The sequence below is a fragment of the Opisthocomus hoazin genome, chromosome 11 (assembly GCF_030867145.1).
Source record: "Opisthocomus hoazin isolate bOpiHoa1 chromosome 11, bOpiHoa1.hap1, whole genome shotgun sequence".
Classification (NCBI taxonomy): Eukaryota; Metazoa; Chordata; class Aves; order Opisthocomiformes; family Opisthocomidae; genus Opisthocomus; species Opisthocomus hoazin.
The window spans coordinates 14,533,576-14,561,470 of NC_134424.1; the positions used below are offsets into that span (position 1 = coordinate 14,533,576).

A 27,895-nucleotide genomic window follows, 5' to 3' on the forward strand; every position below is an offset into this window, starting at 1 on the left:
CTTCCCGCAGGTCCGTCCCGCTGGCGCAGTGGCACCTTTCCGCTCTTGTTTGCAGAAAAAGAGGAGCCCAAATCCCCAGGTTCCTGTGAGCGGCACCCAGCCGTACCGCGCTGTCCGTGGGTCAGCAGCGCGGTGCCGCGCCGCGCACGGAGCAGCGGGGGGGGGGGGGGGGAAGCCGCTCGGGTGCGAGCTGCACGCCGCCGGTTTTCGGGCAGGGAGCGCAGCCCGCTGCTGTCCCTGCGGGGCGGGGAGGCCCCGCGTCCCCGCTGCTCCTCGGGCAGGGTGCGCAGGCGGCGGCGCGCTGTCCCGCCAGCGCCCGTCGTTACGGCCGCCGAGACCCCGCGGGCCGGGCCGGGGAGGGGCAGCGCGGCCCCCGCAACCCCCCCGCCCGCCTCAGGCGCGGCCCCGGCCCAGGAGGCGCCCCCTACCCCTCCCCCGGGCCGGCGGCGCGCATGCACACCGCGGCGGCAGCAGCAGCAGCCGCCCCCGTCCTGCGGGCGCTGCCGGGCTCGCTGCGGACCATGGCCCCTGGGCTGCGGCTCGGCTCCTTCCTCCTGGCGCTCGTCGCCTGTTTCGGGGGTCAGCAGCTCGCCGGGGGAGCCGGCGGCAGGAGGGGGCCAGCGGCCGATGGCTGCGGAGGGAGGGTGAGTAGAGCCGAGCGCTCGGCTCCCCTCGCGGGCGGGCGCGTTGGTGGAGCGGGGCTGTTCGCGGACGGCGGTGTCTGAGGGGAGATGCCGGGAGCTTTCCAGCCCCGGGTCTCGGGCGCAGCCCCGCGGCCGTGCGGGCAGTGCGGGTGGGACGGGCGCTTTCCCGGCGGGGCGAGCAGGGAGCGGGCTGCCGCGGAGGGGAAGAACCGCTTCTGCAGCTGGCAGAGCTGCTCCCGGGCTCTGCGCCTGGCCGGCAGTTTGCGGCCGGGGGGCAGGGTGGCCTGCCCCGGGCAGGGATGTTTCGTGGTGTCTGGCCCCGGGGAGGGGCAGCTCGTAAGCAGCGAGGGTGAAGGAGTCGCTCAACAGGTCTGGTACCGGCAGCGCTCTCCGCTGCCCGCGGTCGACCTGCGCTGTGAGGAGGATAAAAGCCATCACTTGGGCTTTGTTATTTTAATGATTCGAGGCCGGCTTGGGGTCCTAGCTGCAGGCCCGATCATTATACAGAGGATGTAGGAAATTTACGGGAGGGGGAAGGGGGGAGAAGGTGATAAACAGTTTGTTACTGGTCTTTGCCTTTTGTTCCTGTCTCTAGTGCGTTTTGCTGTCAGACTTTTCTGGATTCTTTTCCTTTTCTGGTATTTGTAAATAACTTTTGAGTTGTGTGGTTTGTTTTGGTTTTGTTTTCCTTTCGCCTGATGTCTAGTCACAAATCTAGTTGAAGCGTGGTGACCTAGGAACACGGAGGGAACACAACTGACTTTCATTGCTTTTCTTTTTTGTTAGGCTGTCACTAAGGATTTTCTTGGTTTCAGATCAGGTCCTTTGAGAACGTTGCTGCAACACACGGTTCAGAAGTTTGTAGGACAGAGTTTAGAAAGGCCAAAGCATTGGAAAATGTGTAAAAGAAGAGTGTGGAAAAATAAACTTCAAACTCTGATAAAGCTTAAGACCTAAATCTTCGTGCTAGATGGAACTATTGGATGTTTAAACTCCCCTACTAGGTCTTTTTAACCGAGAATTGGGAATAAAATGTTTTGGCTGAGAATGTCTATTGTACGTTTCACCGGAGGTAGGCAGGATGCTCCGCATGCTCGTAACGACCACGGTGTAGATTGTCACTATTAAAAGTCATAACAGTTCATGAGTGTATTTTGACGTTTATAGAAATATGCAGAAGCACTTTGTATTGTATTTACTTTTGCTTACAGAATTAATGTCATTGTGTATATTAAACCTGAATGTACCACAATAATTCTTTTAGTGCAGTTATTTTGACTGACTTTTACATCAGTTAAAATTACAGTGTTTCGAATTAGTATAAATCCCCCTTTGTCTTTATTGCTCACAACAAATGTAACATTTTCATTTATTAAATATTTGTGGTAGTTTTTATTATATTTTTCGGCTTCAAGGTCAGACTTCGCTAGCCAATATATTAGATGTCTTGTCTGGTTTTGTTTAGCTATAATTTCATAGTCTGGTTTTGTAATATCGATCTTGCTTACGATTGCCTACAGAATCCAGGGCAGCATTTATTAGAGTAAAGACTGCAGGATAGTACCCGTTGTCTCAGTTATGTGGTATATATCTTGGTCTGCATGTAAGTTTTGAGTAGACTTGACATACTACTAAATGACTGATGGCCACTCTAACACATTGTCTGCTCTGGAGCAGGGTTGCCTTTGAAGTAGCACCCTGTAGGAAGTAAAGAGACTATTTGCTCTATTAAAATTCCTTGGTATTTCCTCTGTTTAACCACAGGCCACTTCCCCTCTGCCACTCTAAACACTGCAGGGACACTGACTGATTGAAAAGACACAAGCCCTGAAGCAATTGTATCCTATTCAAATAGATATTCTTATTGCAAGTTATTTATAAGTAGTGTCTAATTAATGTATGTTAAGAGCATGAATAAATCTTAACATTCTATATAGAGAAAGTAAAAATGTCTTGTGTGAAATGAAGCAGTGGAGTTGAGGTAGTTCACAATGGTATAAATAATCTAGAAAAATATCAATTAAGTTTTAATGGTTGTTTATTCTAAGGAGAAATGTAGATAGCTCTGTGTTTGTGTGTACATTTAGATACACATGTGTGCTGGGTATTTTCCTCCGCTAAAACTGAATGTGTGATGCACTTCCCACCTCGATGAATATTTTTTATTGTTTGAGTGTCGTTTTTGAAAATCTACATTTGAAAAGTAATGCTTATTTTCTTTTCACTCCACAAAATACAATTTTAAGTTTCCTCAGTATTCTGTGGCAGTAAAAGCTTGACTTAATGAGACCGTGTTACTGGACCACAGTTAAAAGAATGTAATGAGGAAGTATTTGATGTTTTGATTCATAGCTCCTGAAATTATTCTTAATAGGTAATGTCAGAACTAAAGTCTTTAGATGTGATATTTTTTTTTTTTTTTACAACTTCTATCACAAAATATATGCTTGTATTAATTGCCTTCTTTAGTAATACTTTGGCATTTGTCTTGCAAGCTCAACATATGTCTGCAGCACGAAAGCAGTTGATATCGGGATGGGTAACTTTAAAATTACTGTTGCTAGGAATTATCAGTGATTTCAGTGGATCCAGGATTTTAGAATTTGGATTGACTTTGCTAAGTCTAGGATTTCTTTCAATGATGTAAAATTTCAATGAAATTTTAATGTATTCCTACACTTAATGTTACTTCAGATTAAGGCAGAACGTTTGTTTAAAGCAGAATAGTATTGCAAAGTAGCTTTCCATATGGATGGTCTTTCTGTATGGATGATCTTTCCATATGGATGGTCTTACTACATCATATGCATACCTTTATCCAGAAAAGATAAATCAGGGAAGGGCCTCTTTTAATCTAGAATAAGTAAGTCCACATGGGGAGCCATTCTGGAAAAGCAGTCTCTCAATTTTTTTCATCCTATGAACAAGCTATGACGTGTACAGGGGAGACAGACTTGGCTCTGATGGTGACTGAATATATTTCAGATTCATTTATTTGGTGTTAAACACATGAGCAACTTTACTCTCAAGTTGTTTTGTAGGTTCTAAAGGGACTACACACATGAGTAATTTTTTTCATATGTTTAATTCCTCTGAAGTTCCTGGCACTGAAGCATATTCAGTGTAAAGCATTAAATTTAATGAGACTGTATGATGAGAAAGAATAAATAATACAGCATTTTAGCAAACTGGTTTATTTTTTCCCTCCACCCTCTTGTTAGCAGAGTTGTACCTTCCTTTGCTCTGCTAAGCAAAGCTTATCAGACATAGTAGGGGTCTCTGTCCCTGTGCATTCTCCCCGAAACTCTCTCTGTCATCTTCTATGCTCTTTCTTTAAGGACGCTTCTATTTCCTTTTCTCTTTCATAGCAGAGATTCTGCAGATCCCCATTTCCTACCGTTCCACTATCAGGAGCTGTGCCTGTGGCATTGTTCTTCAGGCTCATGCTGCTATGTCCCTGCATTTATCTCCTCAAGCATCCCTCCCAACACACAATCATTCTTCTCTACAGCTAGGATTTTTTTAAGCACAGATCTAAGTCATACTGAAATATTTTTCCCAGATAAATATATGCTTTGGGAACTTCATTTAGGGTGAAGAATACTAGTAAAATGGGAAGAAATAAATAACTGGAGTTTAAATTCCTCACTTTATTTCTTACTCTTTTCTGACTGTGATTCTGTGACTGTTAAAAAAAAATCAGATTTTCTCTTGCAGAGTATTTAAAAATTTCTAAGTGTATTGGGCAGAAGACAGACCTGAAATGAAGCATAGTGGAAGGTGTCGATGTTTGCCGTCGAGGGCTCTTTAGTCTGTAGATAGTTCCAGAGCTGGTTGAAAGCTCTGCAGACCAGATATCGGGAGTTCTGTATCCTCCATTTTTGCTGAATTTTTATAAGAATAGACTTATCTCCATTGGCATATAGAACAATGTGGTAGCATTTTAGAATTGATTAGATGTTGCGGTATATCTAATCAGAGAAATGCATGAAGGTTTAAATGACACGTTGAGTGCAAGGCTTTGCAAGCATGGTCAGCCATGCAGATAGGCATCTGTTTTGTTTAGCTTAGAATTTGACTTTGAGATCATTCCAGGGTTGTGGTTTTGGTGTTTTTTGAGTTTCACGTATCAAGTAATGTCGCAGAGTGTGACCCCATTTTTACTCTAGTGTCAAAAAGTGTTGGTGACAGTCTGCCTATTTAAATTATTTTAAAAATGCACAAAGTACCCTAAGTATGTTAATGTTTAAATAAGCAGATGAGTGTTTCTTCAGGCTATGCAGTTTAAATGAGGCTATACAGTTTAAATGCTGTGTTTTCAGAAAAAGCATTCAAACACAAAACCTAGAGAACAAAGTTATGGAAACAAGCCTGCTTATGTAATTGAAACTAAGTATTAACAACAAAAATGTTTATTTCCTTGTATGTTGGTGTGAAATTATGAATTTGTTGACCAATTATGAATTAGATTTCTGCAGCTGAAGTCTCTTAGGACTGTTACAGATTTGATTAATTTCTTTTCTAGATCCTGTCCCTTAGTTTAGATGTCAAACTCCACTCCCTGCCTTTCTTCCACCCAAAAGCTGCTGTTGCGTAAGCAGAAGTGTAGTAACTACCGTATCAGACTTGTTGATACAAAGTCTTGAGACACTTACTTAGGAACAAGTTCTGCTTTAATAGATTAATACTTTATAGTCCACTGGTGAAAAGATGTTAAGCAGTCACGATCACACGATACTAGCTTTTCTTTAGTTAATTATTTAGTAATACTAGTGTAACATGGATGTTACTTAACTACAACTGCAACATTTAAGGGGTGTTTAATAAGGACCAGCTGTCTTTCCGAATAGATCAGTCTAAAGATGATGAAACAAAGCTTTGATGTGAACTTGCCTGCTTAATTCTGCTCAAAGGCTGAATTTTACCCATAAATTTAGCATGTTTTTTCAGAAGCAAACTAGGTAGGAGTGTGGAGTATTGCTGGAGAACTGTTAAGCTTGAATACCATTTTTAATTTTCAAAAACAAAAATATTTTTAATTTGTTTAAGTATATTGCTTTGTTTTTATATATACTGCTACTACTATAATGAATTGTATTTGAAATACATTTTTTCCTGAGACTTTAGGTTAATGCTGATGTTTCTATACCATGTGTTTTTTTTATGTTTAAGAATGAACATTATGCATAAATACATCACACCTAGAAAAAAACATAAAAGCTATATCAAATACATAGATGTTCATTTGTTATATCCATCTCCCTATATTAATTATGAAAAGTTATTTTATGGAAGTTCTAGTTATAGTAACTTAAAATAAGGAACTATGGCTAGATCAGTACCTATTAAGTACTTTAGGTTATGGTAATGTGAGACTATTTAAGGATCAAAATTTCAGTGCAAACTCAAAGGATTTTATCCATTTATGCATGTAGTATTTCACAATTGTTACATTGTCCAGCTGTTTGTCTTTTTCATCTCTCCTTGATAGGACTTGCTCATCTTGATACCCAAAGCTTCTACATGATTTTCCCACAGAGACTTTAGCCAGATATATACTTAACAAACTAGTGAATACAGGCTTATGCCAGTAATCGATGGGCTCATTTCTGTACTTTTTCTGCAGTATTTATTTAACAGAAACATACATGTTATCCAAAATTCTGCCAGCTAAGCCAGGGTATAAATGTATGTTTCAATGTGCTTGAACCTATTTTGCTTAACAAAGTGTACTTCCAAGATCATATCTAAGAAATCATTTCTGGGTTTATAAATCAGTATTGGTGACCTCCGTGGACTGGAGAAGATGGTCCTTATCAAATGGGTCTACTGGTATAAAACAGGTGTAATTTTGCAAGTGAGTCAGGCTGTGTAGACGATAAAAATTAAGGAACCGAGGAAAGTACAAGTAAGAAATATTTCTTAATAAAGTTCAGTGACTGTCCAGTTTTCTGTGGGTCTGTATATATCAAGTCTTCTATCTTGCAAATTACTTTGTGTTTTCCACCAAAACTCAGGGACAGTAAACCTATTTCTAAGAAATATATAAGTTCTCAATACTGTATTTTCTAAAGTTCATGAATACTTTATAACTGCAGGTTATTAACTGGTTTTGGTTTTAGCCTATCAGCAGTGTTTTTACATCTGGCTTAAAACCACTTTGAGCACACTTTCTTGGTTGATCATGTGAATAGGTAAGAGCCTGAGTCTTGTTTTTGAACGGGGCTTGGAGTAACAGACTTTACAGTGAAGGTGCATCTGCTGACTATCAGTGTTGGAGTTTTTGCTAAGTCTTCTAGTAACACTAGCTTTCAGTGGGTCTCTGCTTGCCAAGCTTTCTGTCTTACAAATTGCTTCCTTTGCCACCAGCACTCGGAAGGCAAGCTGGCACCGGGTGTGTTAACCCCTCTCTTTGTGGGGCCTGTTCTATCTGGTAGCACTAGTCAAATACCCCTAGGAGATACTGTCCAAACGCACTCTTTCTTGACTGCAGAATAGCACTGGGCTTCTGGTTAATTTACAGTGTGACTGCAATGAAGAACCTGATTCTGAGGCAACAAACTTACTGTGATTTAACAGTACCTCAGAGGTATTGTTTGAAGTCAGTTTAGCTAGAGCCCTTCTAGTAGAAAAAGCACTAAGAAGTGAAACATTTATGACAAGGCAAGTTAGAACAGCTGCCAGTCAGTCCAGCAGTAACTATCAGTCATACCTGTGCAGAGCTTGACTAAATTCTCATCCCTGTCTGAAATACAGTCTTTAGACTTCCAAACAGAGCAGAGTTGGAGGCAGAAGAGATGGAAACAGCACCAGAGGAACCCATCATGGTAAGAAGAGAACAAGATGAGGTGCAGCTGATGGTTCTGGAATGAGTTCTCAAACACATCACCTGGACAGGCCAACTAGAGGATGTTCTAAGAATACATTTCAGCGATTTATTTTTAAAATAAAAAAACCCCAAACCAACAAACCTCAGGAACCCACTGAGGAAGCCTCACAGAAGCGGATTCCAGATGAAGATAAGGAAAATTACAGATTAGCAAGAACTTTTTTATGTTAATAACAATGTTTGAAAAGATAATACAAGTGGTTGTACTTGAAGCCACGTGTACAAGTTGCATCATAGTTCTAGTCCTCCTGTCGCCTCTCACCACTGTATGGATAGATTCTGAGAGTGTGAGGGAAATTAAATGTGCAGGTAGGGATTTGTTCTGTCAGTTTGACTTGATTATAAAAAATAAAACTTTGATTAGAGGTTTAGCAGCATCAGCACAGGGTTCAGGAGATACTGTATTCTTTGGAGTTCTGTCTCACTTTAAGGCTGTTACAGTGTTACATCACTATTGGCTTTGAAGATTTGTTCCAGACATCCTGTTTTATTATTCCTGGTGCTGATAATGGTGCAAAAGTCCCATGGGTATGCCAGAACACTGCCTCTTGGTGCATCATTCAGGTGGTAAAGGATAGCAAAAGGAAGCTAATTCTGTGGCTAGGAAGTGTCTGCATCCTAATTTGTTACCCTGTTCAGTGGTCACCCACATTTTTCCTCATCTCTTGGCTGTTGATGAGCATTTTTCACACATTTGAAACTCAAGATGCTCTGTTAGATTCTGGTAAAGGACACATATGAAGTGCCTGTTTCTGTGCTTTCTATACCCCTTCTGTTTCTTGGTAGGCTCTTTAGGCAGTAGGGGTGAATGTCCTCAAACAGGCGGATGAATTCCTTCTGTCATCTGTTCCTGCCAGGGCTATCCAGTATATTAAACTCCTCTCTTCCTCCTTCATCCCCAGTTAAACAATCGATTACTGATCCTAGAGGAATTCCTTTATCTGTAATGACCAGGTTAAGAGTTAAGTATGAAATCCTTTTCCTAGTATGTTATCAATGATTAGGACTGGAATCATGGCTAGCAAAACCTTTTGGATAGGTTTATGTAGAGATGGAGTAAGGAGTACAACAAGATTAATTTTGATATCAACCTGAAGAAGTACAGGATGCAGGCATGGGGATTACTTTTTTTTAGATGACCAGAGAATCCTTGCTCTTTCATTTCACTTGTAGGGCACTACCTATGAATAGCCATCAACATCTTTTGGGAGAGGGCTGTGCACTTCTAGGGTGGGTAGGAAGAAAAAGACTGATAGCTCACCTACTGCATGAAAAACACATTGTTGCTGGCTACAAGACAAGTGAGCAACATTTTCAATAAAGTGTCAAAATCTATCAGGAGTACATAAAGGGATATTGAATGTATGGAATGTGTCAAACCTATCCGTTAAATGCGTGTTTTAGTCTTTCTGCATGTTGCCTCTGAAGTTTAAAGCTGTAGATGCATGAACTCCCTGTATTTTCCTAATTCATATGGGTCTGGTCTTGGACTGTTATTCAGCAGCACAGTAAATGTAGTTTTGGGGCACATCACTCATGTTGCTTATTCTAATGCGCTCAAATAAATGTGAGATGTAGCTTTGTCCAAGGAGATTTCATGATAGATCAGGTATCGTATCTCTTCTTGCAGGTCTGAAAGCATAAACTCTGAAATGTATGTTCTGGTTAATTTAACAGAATTAGAGTTGTGTGCCTGTGACTGATCTGAATCAAATTTGTACCGCCTGGTGATCTGACAGTGTGCGGAGGTGGCTGTGATGACCTCTGTGTTGACAGATGCACCTTCTTGTTGGCAGCATGGAGTCTGCAAGCCAGCAGTCGTTGGGTCTGTACCTGGCCTTTCCCTTTACAAATGTTGCACAGAGCCTAGCATGTCACAGCAATGCAGAGATCGTTGTAATGTCTCCAGGGGAAGTCCTGTTGAAATGTGTTCTTCTGTTTTCTGTAACCTTTGTATTCTGATGATCTAACATTGAAAGTACAAGCTCCTTCTGTGCTGCAACCCTGGGCTGACAGAAACTGTAAGGGACAAACGAGGAGCATGCAGAGTTCAAAGAGCTCCGACTAAATGTGTGTATTGGGTCATAAGTTGCTACAAACTGTGGGTATTGCACTAACAAGTAGACAACATCTAGTTTTGAGGCTGCTACAGGGAGTCATGCAGTTCTGCTTGGCACTGCATGTTCTGAGCTTCAAGGTTTCTAACTAATGGATTTCTGTCTATCTGTATGATTTTCTTACCTCACAAAATTGTATGTAATAACTATTTCTATACCCACTGTGATATGGCAAAGCTGGATTTTCCCCGTGGTTGGTGGTCAGGCTTGGATTTTAATTTCTGACCTTCCCTATGTTCTTCGCTCTTATATCAGTGGGAGGGACTAGATATTTCTGATCTTACTTCTGACTACATTCAAATCCAACCAAGCAATCAGTGACTTCTCTGACTTTTTTTGTATACGGCTGTGGGAAAATTCCTGGTTGGCTGCCTATGAATTAATGAAAATCCTTAGAATGCTTCACTAATGATAGCTCCTGTGGCTTTAAAAATGCTATTCCCTTTTTTAATTTGAGGGAGGTCACAGAGGTTTACAGAAACTAAGAAAAGAAAACTTAACATCTGGTTGTGCTCTGTTGATGACTGCTTTTGTGTGAAGAAAAGTTATGGCATCTCCTCAGCATCAAACGCATTCAAGGTGATCCTTTCTAAGAACTCTTTGCAAGAATACTTTTCACTCAAACTGTGTTTTCTAATTAATTTTGCTTTGTATTTTCAAATGGAGGATTTTAGTTCTCCATGGGAATCTCAGACTCAGAATACTGTCAATTAAAATATACACCCTACCTTTGTAAAATAAACTTATTTTCTTGAATTTTGTATTTATAATGTAAAAAATATTTATGTATTTTTCTAATATTTTCCCTTAAAGTTCTATAACTCCAAGATTAAAACAACCTATTGGGTTAGATTCTGGGATTCATGAAAGGAAATTGTTTTTTGTTTGCATATCCATAGTGAAGTTTTGTTTTGTCTGCATATAAAGTTCCAAAGAGTAATCTGATTTGTAAAAGTCCCCTTTTTATAATTTTAATTTTACAGGCTAAAAGAGAAAGATTTTTTTTTTTAATGATGCAGGTTAAAATTATGCATAAATTTAGTTTAGCTAGTAGGACGGCATAATATGAGGATGTTTATGTCCAAATAGTAAATCTTCTAAATAGTTAAAACTAGAAGCTGTCAGCTGCTCAGTTAAACGTGTGTATTCCAGGTGTGACTGGCCTGGAATCAGAAAGCATTAAAAAATACAACTTTAGAAACTTTTAATAGTCACATGATCTTTTAATTTTATACAGTGATTTAAACAAACTGTGTGTAGGCCTCTGTTTGTCATCTACATGTGAAAACAACCATCCAATCTGTTTTGCTTTTTAACGCAGAAGACTAAGGGGGTTTGCGACTAGTTTTGTTTCTGTTCTTTGTGGGCTTTCTGGTTTTGTTTAAAGAGCTAAAATCCTACCTGGTAAACTCAGCGGCAAAACTTGGACTTTCATTTTGATGGGATTTTGTCTTTTATACCTCAGGTGCCTTGGTGCTTGGTGGTTACCCAGCACTAAACAGCTGTGACTGACTTCAGTGCAAAAGCTGGGCGCTTTGCACACTTGACAAACAAGCCTCCTACCTGGCTGCTGCTTTGTGCGTACGGGAATATCACTGCCCACTAAACCAGGATGCAAGTTCAGACGCCAGTTTGCTTCTACAGTAACCTCCCACGTGGAGAGTTTTTGGGTGCGTCTTCTCAGCACGGGGAGTGCTGCAGACAGCCGAACTAGCTCGGCGCCAGTTAGCTGAGTACCAAAAGCAGGATAGCTCCGTTAGTGGGGCATCCTGCTTGCGGCCATGGCTGACCCAAAGCAGAGCGGTTTGCTAGCATGGCAATTTCTGATGCTTGGGCTTTCTCGATAATGGCTATCTTCAGTCTTAGTGTTGCGTAGGCGTGTCCTGGAACAACCCATGTAGTGTGGCGTCATAGAGTAGGTAGTGCACTGTAGATTTACATCTGAGTTTATCACATAGTAATAACTTCCTATACAAACAGGCCCTTAGGGATAGATAATTTTTTACAAAATGTACCAGAGTAACTTTGGGTACAGCCACCCAGACGATGAAGAATTCCATCTCTTTCCCCTGTCTGAGCCATACAGGTGCCAGTCTGTATCTTGTCTCAAAGCCCTTGTAAAGCCTGTGTGCATTGCTTCATATTCCTCCAATTTCTATGGGGATCAACGTTATCTCTCTGTCTGGGCTTGTCTCTGTAGGCAGTAGAAACAATGAGGATGGAAGCTGGAACCGGTAAGTTGTGCAATTTACTCTGAGCATAAAGACTGCTCTGTCTAGATGAGCTTTAAATAAGGTGTGGGCAGGGGGTGTTGCTGAATTGCGAACCTTTTTACCAGAGTTTTCAAGCCTGTGCTGGGCTTCCCCTTGAAGTCTTAGAGATATGGAGTATAAAAGGGTGATTTAAGCTTCACCCTGTAAGTGTGAGCAGATCCTTAGAAGCCTGGAGTGGGATTCAGGAAAAAGAATGGAGTGCCCTAACTCCTATTAACTTTCAATGGGATTTGTTCTCTTTTGTGGCTCAGGGTGTAGTTACATTTTATATTGACTCAGCAGTGAAGCTGGTTAGTGGAACTTTCACTCCCATCTGCTTCCTCCCACTTTGGTGTTGCTGTTTGCCCTTTCCTCCCCACCTGTTTTAATGCACCCGTTTGAGCTGCATTGTAAATCACATTATTCAAACAGTTTGAACTGAAAGTATCCCTATGCCTTTTTTTTTTTCCCTTTTCACAACTGGGGTCATTTCAATGACATGGATAAAGCAAGGTCACTTGGCAGTTGTGTTATATGCATGTTCAGAAGTGGTGAGCTACAGCATGAAGGAAAACCCAAGGACTGGACAGGGGAGTCAGGAAATCCCTAAGCTAATTTTGTGATTAAGTAAATGTTCCGTGTAACTATTCAGGCACTTCTAAACTTCCCACCCTTGAGGTGTGTTAATTTAGATACCTTTAAAAAAGTATGTTGTCAAAAGAGTTTGAAGTTAGTATACTGAGCGTATATGAAACTTTAAAGTCATAAGACAAGAGTTTTCATGTGAACATTTTTTTGAACAGTGAATTTTTCACAGGCAACAAGATGATAATGTTTCAGAAATCACTTCAGCGTCTGTTGAAATGCAGCCAACTCTGTGGTGGAATACAGCAGTTGCTGAAGAGTGCACAGTAACGCTATACAACCCTTCCTGCCAGGAAATGAGGAGTAGTGTATTCATTTGTAACCCGAGGGGGGACTTCACTATGCAGTCCATAGTTTGTGAATGGAATTTGGGCAGATAACCACTAAAAGTACAGTGTGACCTAGCTAGGTCTTGTATAACTCTCTCTATTTCTTACCTTGCTCTGAAGACGACATCTCCTGTTAGTACAGTATCTGTGAGCAAATTTGTGTAGTTATGGGGCACAGTTAAAGATCATTGTCCATTATAAAGAGCTTTAATTTTATTTACTGCATCAGAATTTTATCTGAGGCCTCCTTGTACCACTTCACAAAGCATGTATTAACAGCCACAGAAGAAAGGGCCAGGTGTGTAGTCTGATGCTTTTGTTATGAAGCAGTATCTAATATTTTTCTGTTGCATAACACATAATATTTAGCTAAGATACTTTTCAAAGGATCAGTAACATAATTATTCCAAAATAGTTACAGTTTTGCTTTGTTTCATTTTTTCAGTGAATTATGTTGGTGATGTTTAATAATTATCTTTACGTTAATTTACCTTCTGACAGGAGTAATAGGTTAACCACAAAAGAAGTTAGAATAAGAATCAAAAAGACAAAACAAACACCTAACTCAGCCTGACCCATAACAGGTGAAAAGTAGTTATTCCATGCTTCTTCAGAACATCAATGGAAGCAAAATCTTTATCTTTTAATCATTAGTTAGGAATAATGAAAGTTGGGGTAGCTTAGGTTTCATTTGTAAGAGTAATTCACTAATCATGCCATTCACTTTTGGGGTTCTTCTTCAGTAAGGACCACTAGCTGTGAAATGTCATGCAGAGGTTTGAAAATAGGACATTCAGCTCACGAAAGAATGAACTGCAAGGACAGAAATTTCTTTTTCTTAGATTGTGGCAGTAAATGTAGGAATCAAAGCCACAAAATAAGTGATAGAATGACACCCGGTATCATCTAACAATGCTGATAGATATGGATGACTACTGTTCAGTGTAGCCACATTATGTTTGGTACATAGGTTTTAGTTACTATTTATTATGTTCCATTCAATTGCAAAAGTTAGCAATATGTAAACTCCAGTACTTTCTTCGTGTGCTTGTATGTCAAAAGTTGGTTTGCAGTTAAAGGCACAATTTCCACCCCTCTCGTCCCACCCCTCAACATGGTTAGGTTTTGGTGCAACAGAGGAAATAATTGTTTCCATGTTTATATTTTACAATCAAATCCAAGTAGTTTCCTTATTGTAAGTTATCACATATATTGGAAGTGAAACTTGCTGGTCTTTGGATCTGCTTCTCAATTTACTACAATAACGTGATTTTATTTTAATAGACGTGAAGGTTTAAATTGAAAGGGCTTATATTCTGTATTGTGTTTATCTTCCTATTCAATGTTGTAGGATTAGTTTTGTATATATTCAGTTCAATTTTGATAAAAGGAAGTCAAGTAAAAGTTTGAGAGAAATACAGGTTCAATTTAACCTTTTATCTGTGTATTTAAATGCTTAAGCTCTTAAAACTTATGTTGCAGCTCTGGCTTCTTAAATAAGATGACTGCTAGAAGGAAACGTTCATGGTATTGACTTACTGTGTAGAGACTTTCTTGTTAGAAGTGATTGTTTCCTACAGAAAAAAGATCAGTTAGTGTGCATGGCTCTTTGAAAATAAGAGGTAAAAAAATTATTGTAAATGCTTTTCCAAGTATTTTTAAATTCAAAAGATTTTTTTCATAATTTGATCACAGTCACAGAACCTGTGGCTCAGTTTTTGTTACACATGCTGATGGTCTGTGGATAACATTACATTTTTTCAGCGTGAAACTGAACACTTCAAATCCCTAAAGCAGTCTCAAATTTATGGTTAATAAAAGAATTTATTGTACTGAATGTCATCTGTTATATCACTCTGGGAGCAGAAACTGGCAGTGAGTGGACAGGAAATATTTCCATTTCAAATCGCTTCAGTCTTACAGTCTAGGGTGAAAGTGTCTGATTTCAGAAAAATCACTGTGAATATCGATGTAATAGAAGTATTTTATTTAAGGAGAGTATAATCTTTTCCAAACACTTATTTTTGCTTTATAGTATTTTATGTAAAGATACTACTTTTCTTATTAATGTCTCATACTTTCTGTATTTCAATATTGATCCCTTAAGCGTTTCAAGGTGGAAGGAATAGTAGTAATGTGTTTTCAGGTAAATATCTATACACACCAAGTGAACAGCAGTTTGATGAGTTACTGTATGGTGGCCAAACTGCTTCAAAGTCTCAGACCTTAGTATTTGTAATGGACTGGTTTTCTAAGACTGTGAACTCCTGTGTGATTATTAGGTTCTTCCAGTTTAATGGATTTCTTCAAGTTGTCTCCTTTTCAAATGTATTAGGAAGTGTGAGATCCATGGATTGTAACTTTATTAATGCAAACATCAAGCAGTCAGATTGAAGTTTCTGTATATTTTTTGAGTGTGAAGTAGTATTTGAACAGCTCTACGTGTTAAAGTATTTAAAGCATTTCAAGTAATTACACATTTTAAAAGGCTATGTTCATCTAGGGGACATTATAACCGGGGAGGAAAAAAAGTTTTACATTTTTATCTTCAGCATGTATTAACATCCTGAAATATTCCGTTTTTAATTTTCATACTGTTGTGCATTGTGGTTATAAAAGTTTGGAACTAATTGTGTATTTCCTTCTTTAAAAGATATGTAGCAGAGGCCAAAGTATTCTTTTTTTTAAAGATACTGTATTAGGCTGATTAAAATTGTTTTATTGATAGATGAATGTCAGTTTAACGTTTTCTGTGCAAACCAGCTCATCTGGCATTATTTTGAGGAAAACTGTGTGAGAAGAGCATATGAGAAAAAGAAATAGTACCATGTAGTGGCCTTGTCAACACTAAATCTGACTGAGAATTTTCATGTGAGTCCTTTCTCTTTCAAGTAACGAATTAAATTTTATTTGCTTTGACTAAGTTAGAGATGGAAGGAAAAAGGAATTCATGGTAGTGTTCAAAAGGAAATAATTAAAGTGTAGTATGATTGCTTTTCTGCTGGGAGTGTGTATACCTTGATGTGACAAGGGTGTGTTTATTAGAGAAATAGGTTCTGAAGCTTTTTGTTCAAAGAATGGTTTGGGTTGGAAGGGACCTTAGAAGTCAGCTACTTCCAACCTCCCGGCCATGGGCAGGGACCCCTTCCACCAGACCAAGCCCTGTCCAGCCTGGCCTTGAACACTGCCAGGGAGGGGGCACCCACAGCTTCTCTGGGCAACCTGTGCCACGGCCTCAGCACCGTCATAATAAAGAATTTCTCCCTTACATTTAATCTAAAGCTACCCTCTCTCAGCTTGAAGCCATTACCCCTTGTGTTATCACTGTGTGCCCTTGTAAAAAATCCCTCTCCAGCTTTCTTGTAGGCCCCTTCAGGTACTGGCAGGCTGTGATAAGGTCTCCCCAGAGCCTTCTCTTCCCCAGGCTGAACAGCCCCAACTTTCTCAGCCTTTCCTTGTAGATGAGGAGTTCCAGCCCTCTGATTATTTTTATGACCTCCTCTGGACCCACTCCAAGGACCCACTCCAACAGGTCCATGTCTCCTGTGCTGAGGGCTCCGGAGCTGGACGCAGGACTCCAGGTGGGCTCACACCAGAGTGGAGTGGAGGGGCAGAATCCCCTCCCTCAACCTGCTGGCCACACTTCTCTTGATGCAGTCCGGGATATGGCTGGCCTTCTGGACTGCGAGAACACATTGCTGGGTCCTGTTGAGCTTCTCGTCAACTACCAGCAGGCCCCAAGTCCTTCTCCTCAGGGCTGCTGTCAATCCATTCTCCAGCCAGCCTGTCTCTGTGCTTGGGATTGCCCTGATCCCCTGGATCTTATTGTTGCTGCTTGTGTGGAAACTAGAGGAATTTCTTCAGAGCAGCACAGAAATGGTATTTTTCCTGAGGCTAACGGCGCTTTGTACCATTCCTGCGTCTTGTCAGGGTAGGCCATGAGAGAGTAGACCCATATGCCAAGCCTACTTTTGTACATTTGATTTTAGGGTTCCTGTTGTTTTTCCCAAGGTGTGATTTCATATTTTTTATTAATGAGTTATATAACAGAAAGCTCCTTTGACAGAAAAACTAAATGTTATCAAGATGTAGATTTTCTTCATGATATCTTTTTTTAGTTGGATAACCCAATTTTAACCAATAATGTAAGAACAAAAAGTGCTCCGGGGTTCTAGCAAGTGAGTAAGAGCAATCCTTCATGAAAAAGTTTAGAATGAAAATATTCCAAGACCTTAAATAGCAGTTAAGCAGATGGCACCAATGAAGTAATTTAAAGCCCAAGCTGGTTGTGATACAGGTTGTGTCATTGTTTTAGCAGATGCCAACTTTCATGTCAAGTAGTGTATTAATTAGTATGAAAATGGAAGTTATGAACTAGCCATGTACAGCCATGAACTAGCCAGATAGAACGTGTAACCTTTGCTTTGGCCTACTTTCAAAAGCATATAACGCTAAATATGTAGGAAAAATGCATCTCTCAGTGTTTTACTTGTCCAAGTGTATTATAAAGTGGGATATCCATGGGGTGTGTCTTTTATGAGTGGAAACTGAATGCAGTCAGACTGGAGTTTCAATACAATTTCAAACATTAAATCTCTATTTTAAAAATTGTATTTAGGTTCCCTTTTTTAGTAGTTGGAGACCTCAGGGGAGTTGATAGCACATAATACCTGAAGAGTTTGCCAGTACAGATATATTTAAAACACACACATTTCCGTGTGGGTTGTTTTTTTTCCATTGGTAAGATTTAGCAATACTTAAGGCTTTTCAAATCCAAGTACTGCAAAGAGGTGAGCACACAGAAATATTTAAATGTGTTCTGTCTTCTCTTCATCTTTGTTTTTCATTGTGAAAAGCCTCAACAGTCTAGATGGCAGAAGCTATCCTGTATAGAGAGATGGCCGAGTGGCACAGTTTAGGCACAAAATAAATGGATTTGCATGGTGTGAAAATCAAAACTCTAGGAGAAGAAAGTCAGCCTTGATGATCACATAAATTCTGACGTAAACTCTGTTCAAGACTGGAGAGTCATCTTGAGAATGTCTCCTCGGAAAGCTGTGTTTTGCGTGGTTTTATTGTGTCACATTCAAATTCCTGACGATCTACATTTGCTGGAGCTCTTCCTACTTAAATGGCTGTAAGTGGGGAAGCTCCAGTTTGCTTGTAGAGTGGGGCCAGTGCAGTTGGAATATTTCAGTACCATTTATTCCAAGTATCCTGCAGGTGGACCAGAAGTGTTAGTGCAGCTCTGTCTATATTTCTGACACGTTCCGAATGGAGTTTTTTTGGCTGCATATATGATGGCTGTAGTCTCTAGAGGGTAACCAGGAGTGTATAAATTCTCTGACAGCTGTAGCTTTAATTCTGCAGCCACCAAATGTATCTGCCTGAGTCTCTGAAGTTCAACCATGTGGATCATCAGTGCATAGTAAGCGCCAGACCTTCTAATCCTCACTGCTGATTGTATTACTGCTTAAGCTGTGGGAGTAATTTTCATCTTCTCTGTGGACCAGGACTAGAGGGAAGCTCTAAGAAGAAATCTATTTGCTAAAAACGCATAGTTCAGCAGTGAGAGTCTTGTGTTGCCGTGCTTGTCTCGGGAAGGTGGGAATGACAATGCATAGTAGTGAAGGAACCAAAGCCCGTGCCTTTGGTGTGGTCAGAAGGAAGGGCAACGCAGCTGAGACTTGTTCTAACTCTGCAGGAAGCCAGCTCATGCAGCTGGTCCATTAACTTTGTGAGTGGAAGAAAGGGAGCAATTCTTGATTGCTTCCAAGGGGAAGATTTGTAGAGAAAGGTAACTTATTTTATTAGCGTAGTTTGATGTACAAGAACTTATACTTTTAAGCAAAAAGTATTTTTAGTCATTGTGTGTGACATAATGGTCCCTCATTTTTTCTGGTTTTGTTTTTTTCAAGAGGGCGTTGTATACCATGGCTGTATATGGAATACATGTGGTGCTTCTTGCTATGTTACGTTCTTCTTATGTCGCTCATGATATTAACTTGATGCCAAAGGTACATTTGCATTGCTACTGAGTAGACGCCTTTCACATTTCAAGTCCTAGCTTCTCATTGCCTGAGCCTTTTAAAGTTGTGTAGTTCACAAGCATAGCAACTTTGGGAAGGGATGTCTGTATCATTTTGAAGAAAGTTGTTTTTTATCTCCTGCAAAAACAAGTTTCATGTGGTGTATTAAAAATACTGTTGGGGGAATGGTGAAAGACCCTTTAAAGCTGGAACATAGGATTTTGGCAAGCAAATAATTGATTGTTCATGGAAATGAACCGTGCTGCTTACAAATTCTATTTTAAAATCTTATGGATGAGTACAGTTGTGTGTTTCTAAATCCCCAAGAATAGGTTTTTATGTCCAGAATAATTGCATTAATTCAAAGTGAGGGATTAAGATGGAACAGTCCCAAATCCTATCTACTTTAGAAGTTTTATGAGTTCTGTGGCACTCTAATCAGTAAAGTGAAGTTAGTGCTAAATTACCTTTCCTCTATATCTTCTAGAACCAAAACTTTGGTCTGTTTATATGTTGGTCCTAGAAAACCAATGTGCATTACTTTAATGTTGTGAGCTCCTGTGAATATGTAATACTTTCCTTAGTTGTGCCTGTATGTTTTATTCATGTAAGTAAGAATTAAAACGAAGTTTCTAAGAATATGCGTTTCATATTTTCTGACTGCAAAGCTCTTAAACAATATCAGAGACTTTCAAATAATGGTGGAGAAGGATTAGGGCTGGGGAAAGACATTGTGTGAATGCACACAAAACAAAATAGATGTGCTATGTCACATTTTTCACATGCCAGCCTTTATGTGATGTTCTGCTTTAAAGATTTCCTTGCAAGCAGCTGTTCTTATCATTTTCAAAAGTTACAAATAGGATAAACTCACCCGGTACTACAAATGGGAGTATCTCCAGTCTGCTGCTCTAAGTTTGTTCGCAATGACATTTCCAACAATGCAGTGAATTTCAGATTTGAATTTTTTAGGTAGAACAGTTATGAATAAAGAAGTTAATTCACATTTGATGATAGTTTCCCTCAGAGTTGTTAGGGGTTTTTTTGTGTGCACTCTGCTGTTAGACTGAGAATCAAGGAGCAAAAAAACCTACCCTGAAATAGTCATAATTGTGAATTGTGTTCTGGTAGAAGCTTAAAACTGAACCTACAAAGTCAATTCTAGTTACTTTTACAGATTTTCTGTTTCTTTGGATGAAATGTGGAAGCAAACAAAGAGCTCGTGCTATGAGTTTCCAATTTGAAAAGTAGGACTCTGGCAGCAGAACGTTATTAGTGAACCATTTATGATTTTGGAAATAAGTTCCTTTAGTTGTTCTCCAGATGCCACTGCCTATGCTCAGCTTTAAAGGGAAAAACTTTCTTTTTGGATCTGGCTGGCTTAGAAATACTAGACTGCTTTAGGAGAAGCAGCAAACCTTTATGTGCGTAAAATCTTGAAAGATACAATTAATCCACTTGCTTTGTAGCTCTGAAGTACTGTTCTTCTCTGCTTTCCTTTTCTCCCTGAGGTTCTCTCTTCTGAAAGCCACATCATTTCTTAATGTGGTAAGCAAAAAGAATGAATGAACATATCCATGTTTTCTATATACATATTAATATAAATAATATATATCCATTGTTCTCTCGTACTTCTCAGTCACCTTTTGAATTTCTTTTTTTTATTGTATTCTAACTCTCTTGGAACATCTTTGGGAGAGAAAGACTGTGTCTCGGCATATGGCTCTGCATGCTTGGACATGAAGCAGAGAGTCAATTAAATGGATGAAAATATATTGTTTAATTGTTTCCTAGACAATAATTTCTCTAGTTTAGGGTTAATTTGGGCATAAACTAAAAATTCAGTGCTTATGCAATTGTTCCTCTTAAGTGTGAGTGACCCTGTAGGTTTATTGAGGTTCTAGATAACTTCCCACCATGAGAAGAAATATATTCTTTAATTTGAGTGGAATAATCAGCTAGCTTGTTCTTTTTATAGTATGCTGTGTTGTATGTTAAGCAGTAAGCATACATAGCAAGCTCCATTGATTTCTTCTCCTCCATTATTTCAGATGTGAGTTATTCTATGTATTTGTTGTTTATAGCACAAGTCAGAGTTTCTCAAACTAATTTGTCTTTGGGTCCCTCTAGAAACAACTTTACCATATGCACCCCCCTTCTTCCCAGTCTCAGTCACCATTTGTACACCTGTCTTGGCATTGCTTTTTCTCCCCCTCCCCTTCCCAACACCTCGTCTTTGCTCCCAACTCTCTGCCAGGGGTCATGTCCCACAGTTGAGGGAACACTGGTTTAACTACAGGCTTCTGGCTTTTGTCCAAATACCCTGAGACTAGCACATTTCAGTAATGTTTGTGGGAAATGCACATTGTTTGAAACTGTTTATTCTGTTGATTTTTGGGGGGCTTTTTTGATTGTTTTTAGAAGGCTTCTAATTTACCAAACATCATTCACACAACAAAGTTGGAAAAAATTAAGTGTGGCAGGGCAAACTGTAGAAAACTTCTTAGGCAAACTTGTAAACTGTGTGAGAGAAATAAGAGCTGGTACGCCTTTTCTGTCATGCTTTGCTGCATTGAATTCCTGGGCTTGACTCAGAGATTGAAGATTTTCACGGTAGGCGGCAAACAGTATAGATTAAACTTGCTTCTATTGTTGTTAAATTGTGGCTTTAAGAACTCTTGTTCCTTAAAGTAAACCAGTTGACATACATTCAGTGAACAGCTGCATGGAGCCATGTTGCATACTGGAGAGTCAAGCTGTAAATACTTTTGTAGTATTTCTTCCTCACAATGATATCTCACCTCTCTGTCAGACCGACTAATGTATAAGGTAACCTTTCACATTGCCTTTTTAAAATGGAAAATAAAATAGCCCAGAATGAGGCATAATGAAAAGGCATTTCTACTGCATTTTTTAAATTTAAATTTCAGGTTTTTTTTTTTACATAAGATACGCTGCAATTGGTGATCATCAGTCAGATGTTTTTCCCTCGAAATCCAAAAAGACCCCCGTGAGGCTAGCTGGTGTAGGAGTATACATGTGTAGGTTTAGGGACCACTTCATCCTCTGACAGGGTTGAATTCAGCAGCTGTTGAATTCAATATCCTTTCCTGATAGGAGGAGCTTGAGAAAACCGTGTCTACTTGAAATGGCAGAAGAATTTGTTCAGACAAAATGTAATTACCTATGTGGGAAGTCAGCCATAGAGCCATGAATAATGTCACGATTTTGTGAAAAAATGAGATATTTAATGATCACAAAAGGTCAGGACAATTCTTATACAAATGAAGTATGAGTTCCTTATGTTTGGTTTAGGAAAATAAGTATTACATGTTACTCTTAAAAGAAAGTTTAATTTCCCAGATTTTTATGTAAACTAGCCTTTTTGTTGTTGTGCTTGGATTATAACTCACGATGTCTGGGCCGTCTATACAGTCCTGATTTTCAGTTTTGTACTTCTTAGAGGGTTTTAACTGTCGGTTAAGTTAGCACTTTTTTTTTTGTTTTTTAAAGGCTAGTATGGATGCTTCATAATGTTTTTTCTAAGTCAGAGGGCTTAAATTGGGGTAAAAAGCTGTATGCTGGGAGCTGGAGAAGGAATATGCTAAATGTGAATATGTCTGACAGTTTAAACCCAGGGAGATGTATGGTGCCTGCCTCAGGTCACCAGGCATCTACTCCCTGGAAGGCTGAGCTGTGCTGGGAAAGTCAAAGCATGAAGTATGTTCACATGGAACCAGTGTTCTTCCAGTTCAGAGGAGGGGCCTAATTGATCTACCAGACAACCTAATATTCTGTCTGAAAGGGACAATTGTGTACAAGTAATGTGCTGACACCTGGAGATCAACAGTTGATTTTTCACAAGATGGGAGAAAAATTGGTATCTTTGAGCATGACAGGCTGTTCTGACAAGGATGTGTTAGGGAAGAGCCCACTAGCCAGCCTGCGTAGCAAGAGGGTGATCAGGGGTTGGGTGAAGCATGAAGTTCCTTGAGTGGAGCATGAAGTTCCCCCCCCCCCCATCGTTTATAATGAAGTAAAAACCTGTCGTAGCTGAGGCCAAATTCAAGATACAATGCTATGAAGACACATTCAGCTCCTCTGCAGCCAAACTTGCATGCAGTGGCTCTAAAAATGAAGCAATGAAACAGTAAATAACTAACAGCAAATGACCGACCAAAATCTGGTAGTTTCTTGTGAATCATTATGTTGCTTACATAAAGAGAAACACAAAAGATGCCAACCTATTAAAAGAAGTTAAAAAAATGTTTTGAAGAATCTAGGTCCCTGTGTCAAGTATGAAATAGGCACTGGGAAGCACATTGCTCCTTGAATACACTTTTTGTTAAAACTTAGTTCTCCAGTGTCACCGAGATGTTTTCTAAAATGTTATTCCCATTATTTGTCCATGCAGTGCAGGAACATAAATATAGGTAAAAAGACAAATCTGTACAAAAGTTATGGTTGGAATTGTTAGTTATGCCAAGGATGTAATAATAACAGTACAAACCCATCCACCCAGGGTTTAGAATTCATTCTGCAGTCCAAGGAATACACACAAGTTACCTAGCAAACGTTAGCATGGATTATGTATTTTGTTATATTCTGTTGGAAGCAATCCAAAATGCAGGCATATAAATAGTACAGATAATTCATGTTTTTAGTGATGACTGTAGAAATAGAAAATACTTTAACTTGGTTGAAAACACCAGGAAAGCTTTAAAATGAAAGGAGCAGATGTCAGATATAAAGCTTTTAGTTTACTGAGCAATGTGCATGATAAACATTGATTATTAATCTTGATGTTAGAGTTCAGAAACAATTGTCCCTTCAGTTTGCCTCATGGGAGCATGAAATCAGGACCATGTGTGCGTTGATTAACAACATATGAAAGATGAATCATGATTACTGTTTTGGTCTGGTGCACAAGGCTATGCTTGAGGGGTAGTGTGATTTCCTACCTCCTTTACCAGATTTCTGTAATTAGCGGTAGCATCTCTCTCTGTTTCCTGGTGTTGATGTTAAAGTGGCTGCCTGACAGTGCCTATTCACATCCATACATTGCCTTTATTGAATGAAAGAGTGTTTGTTCAACAAAAGTTGAATGTTGGAGTGTATTTCAATGTTGTTTGTAAAAATGGTTATTAATAGGACAGTTTTGAAATCACCAATGCCATCTCTGGCAGGGATTGTCACGTATAAAAAATAGATGGTTCTTTCAAATATGAAACACTGTATGTTCTAGATTAAAAGGAAGATGGAAAAGTTCAACAATAAAAATTGAGGACATTTTTAAATTTTTTTGTTGTATTTAACTTATGCCTCTTATGGCAGGCATTAGTTAAATTTAACTTTTCTTGGAGGCACAATTAGTTCCTGTGGTTAAAATTCCATTGAAGTTTTATTTCTGGAAATGTAATTCTAACTTGTTTCTTCTCTGGCATGGTAATGGATAGAATGAGTTGTCATAAGTGCATTTCATTAATAAGTTGTCACCGTAAATGAAGGATAGGTATTAGAGAAATCTGAACAAGCAAAAATATAGGTTAACTTCATGTAATAGTCTTTGACTTTAAAGAATACTTGTGTTCTTTTGTGTTGAAAGATGAATATTTCGATCAAATGAAATGTCTGCACATGCCTTGAACATCCATATGAGTTATTCATTCTTCAGGAGATGATGTGTATTAGTCTTACTCAGAACTGTGCGGATTTAAGGTATGTTAGGATCTTAACCTTAACTGTCCAAATTGTTCATGTACATTGAGGAACAGCTCCAACATTGATCTCTGTGATCTGAGATACGTGGTATGAGATGGAGATTCTTTCTGGCTTGCTTGCCCAGTATAGATGCAAGATTTGGATCTTAGTTCATCATGTTCTCTGTGGAGTTCTGTGCTTTGAGATCACATAATGTGAGATTTAATGTTTTTATGGATAACACCCCCCCCAAACCCCAGTTTTTGATCGACAAGATTATTTGTGATTTCATCTGTGTGCACTTGAACTTTGACTATCTGTTCAAAGATCATCAGTCTATAGTTCTTCATAAAAGATGTTCTGGCTGTTTTTTTACTTCCAATGTATTCCTTCTCAGTCAGTGTGTATAGAAGTATGTGGACCAAAGGGATTTTATAGACAAAGCTCCAGGCAACGGAGACTTGCTTTCTAGTAAAGTTCAGAGTAAATTAAAAGCTGCATGTAAATTCAACAAATGTTAGTGGTTAATTAACTAAGAATGTAGAGCCCTAAGGCCATAACATTAGTATTTATAGTTTTGTAGTAAGATGCTCTAAACAAGTTGTCTTAGCTATAAGCCATTTAAATAGCATAATTACTTTATGGCTTAAATACAAGGGAATGCTTCCTGGAAGAATATATTTTTAAACTCAGAGCAGTAAGTACTTGGAGGATTAATACCAAAGTTTAGCACAATCAAATTGTCTGTCTAGTTTACGTGTGTTTAGCTATAACTCATATGACATTTATCTAGTTTAACGCTTGTAAGGTGACCCTAGTTCTCTCCCCAATTATTTAGCCTTTTTTGACTTTTTATACACTTGAGATTAAAGTTTTATAACCAGTATCATGTGCTGCTTAAATTCAGCAGAATTTGGTTTATGTTATATTTACTTCTCACATCTACTGTATTAATGATTGTGGTATATAGATTTATACTTCTACTGTTACATATTTTGTGATGTCACCATAATTTGAGTAGAAATGCAATTAAAGGTGCAGTAAAAAGCATAGCTACATTATATTTTTTTAAATATAGGATATAGAAGATCCTATGTAAAGAATTAAAATACTTGTGCTAATTTTCTGTGGGCTTTGGTGAAATTTATGTCTCAAAACTTCAGCTCTAGGACACAAAATGAAGACGAGTAACAATTAATTTGATGGTTTATCTGCCTTTATAAGTAGAAAAAGTCAATAGCTTCTGTTTTGTTATTTTTTTTGCATACTTTTTATCAAACACATGTCTTTGTTTTGCTGTAGTAGTAAGTTAAATGAGATTTTCTATAGCTTAAGAGAAACAGAAAATTAGTCAGAATAGAACAGCTATTAATAGAAAAGTTAAGACTGAAAAAAAATTGACGCCTTCCTGTTTCGGGAAACCTTTTTGTATAACAGCATGTTTAATGCCAGACTACATCAAAGTTAAACAAATGAAAAGCCACCTAGGAAGAAAGTGAGATTACAGATTGCACTCCTAACAATACTATGAAGATCTCCTTGGCTTGCAATCTTTATGTAGTATTTTATGGGGATTTTTCTTAAAGGTAACTGAACTCGTACCTTTTTTTCTTTCTAAAGACCGGTGTCTGACTTTTAAGTGAGACATGGTGAATGTTTACAGGTGATCACGACAACAAGTAATTACTGTTGGAATCCTTTAATACTGTTAACTTCTGCACTTTACATTGTAGCTGTAAAACCAGATATAATGCCATGTAAATGAGTAGTATCTTTTTTTTAAAGGTAATGGTAAATATGATGTTTTTTGCCTTTCAGGGAATCGTATTACTCGGTAAGAAACAATGTTACAGTTTTCAACTTTGTGTCAAGGGTGAGGGTGATGCTACATTTTGTGTTTCAGGAACAATTTCCGTGCTTTCTGAAGGGTAAGGTACTGCTGTCTCTGAAGTTCGATTGTATAGGTGTAGAAGACAGCAGACTCATCAGCTTGCATGCGTGTCAGGATTCCTCCCTGGAGAGCAATGGAATGGTTCTTTGGTTGGTCCTCAGTTTCTGTGACACTCAGCAAGAATGGCAGTATCTGTTTTAGTAGTATTTGATAATAGAAAAGGGTGTCTGATGTAGCGTAATGGTGCAGTACGTACTTCTTCTGGGAAAGTTACGGGATAGAATTATCTGAGTTGTTCCAGTTGGAAGTCCACGGTTTCATTTGTTCTCCTTTAATAACTATTTGTTGATTTTAGCCAATAATCAGTGGGAAGATTGAAATTTAAATTCTCCATCTGTGTTCTTGTCTAATTAAGCTATTCGCAGCAAGAATTTCTTTAAAATATTTATAATAAGTGGTGAAGTGATTGTGGCCTCAATATGTGGGCCTCACATAAAGAAATACAACAGAACTATTATCTTAATATTTCTCTACAGGGGCTGTCATCACTCACCAAGAACAATGGACTACTCAATATCACCTTTAAATATGACAGTAAGTTGAAAATTTGCACTATATTCACAAAAATCAAGGCCTCCATCACGGCTGTCAATTTATAGCAATGTGTCTCTTTAAAATGTCTCTAAGAGCAGCCTGAGCTTGTTAGTATCAACAGAATTTTAAAATCTAGATTTGTTTCTGCTGGGTCTGGTGGATCTTCTCCTTCCTGTGTTTCACTGATAATAAAATGTAGTTAGAACTTTTCATAGCTACAGTGCTAAAGGGCTGGGTTAGTGGAAAACTGCTGTCTACATTTTCAGTGAAGACAGATGGTTTTATTACCATAGCAGATGTGATCTGTTTTGCAGCTGAACTAAGAAGATAATAATCTCTAGCACAGTAACAGTAATAAGCAGGATGCAGCAATAGTACTTCAAATGTCTACTAAATGGCTGTATCTTATTGTTCTCATTTTTAAAGGTTTTTGTCATCTGTGTTGTCTAGTCAGTAAAATATGACTATTGACTGCATTGGGAATTTATCCTTATTTGGGCAATTAGTGGCCATCATCAATATAATCTCAATGTACAGTCAAGAGAAGGTCCTAATTTACATTGGTAATGTTTGTATTAATGCCAGTGCAAGACATGGGTTGGTTTTTTTGCCTACCCAAAGAAATCACCTCAGATGCTGAATGTGGGTAAAATTTCTTAATTGAGAGCATGTATCAGGAAGCCTAACCACAGTGCTTTTGATTAATTCTGATCATACTTTTGTTCCTCTTATTTATTTTTATTTTGTTTTTAATCCAATTTGATATTAATATTTAAAAAGAGCAAAATATGTCAGATTGTACAAG

General features: G+C 38.8%; 1 protein-coding gene across 1 annotated transcript in view; it reads left to right on the top strand.

Annotated features, from left to right (window-relative positions):
• Positions 1-521: 521 nt before the first annotated feature.
• IL17RD (interleukin 17 receptor D) overlaps positions 522-27,895 on the top strand; it is a 48,457-nt gene continuing 21,083 nt past the window's right edge. The window contains exons 1-2 of the mRNA XM_075432308.1: positions 522-644; positions 27,033-27,090. Of these exons, the coding sequence (XP_075288423.1) occupies positions 522-644; positions 27,033-27,090 (181 nt within the window). The remainder of the gene's footprint in view (positions 645-27,032; positions 27,091-27,895) is intronic.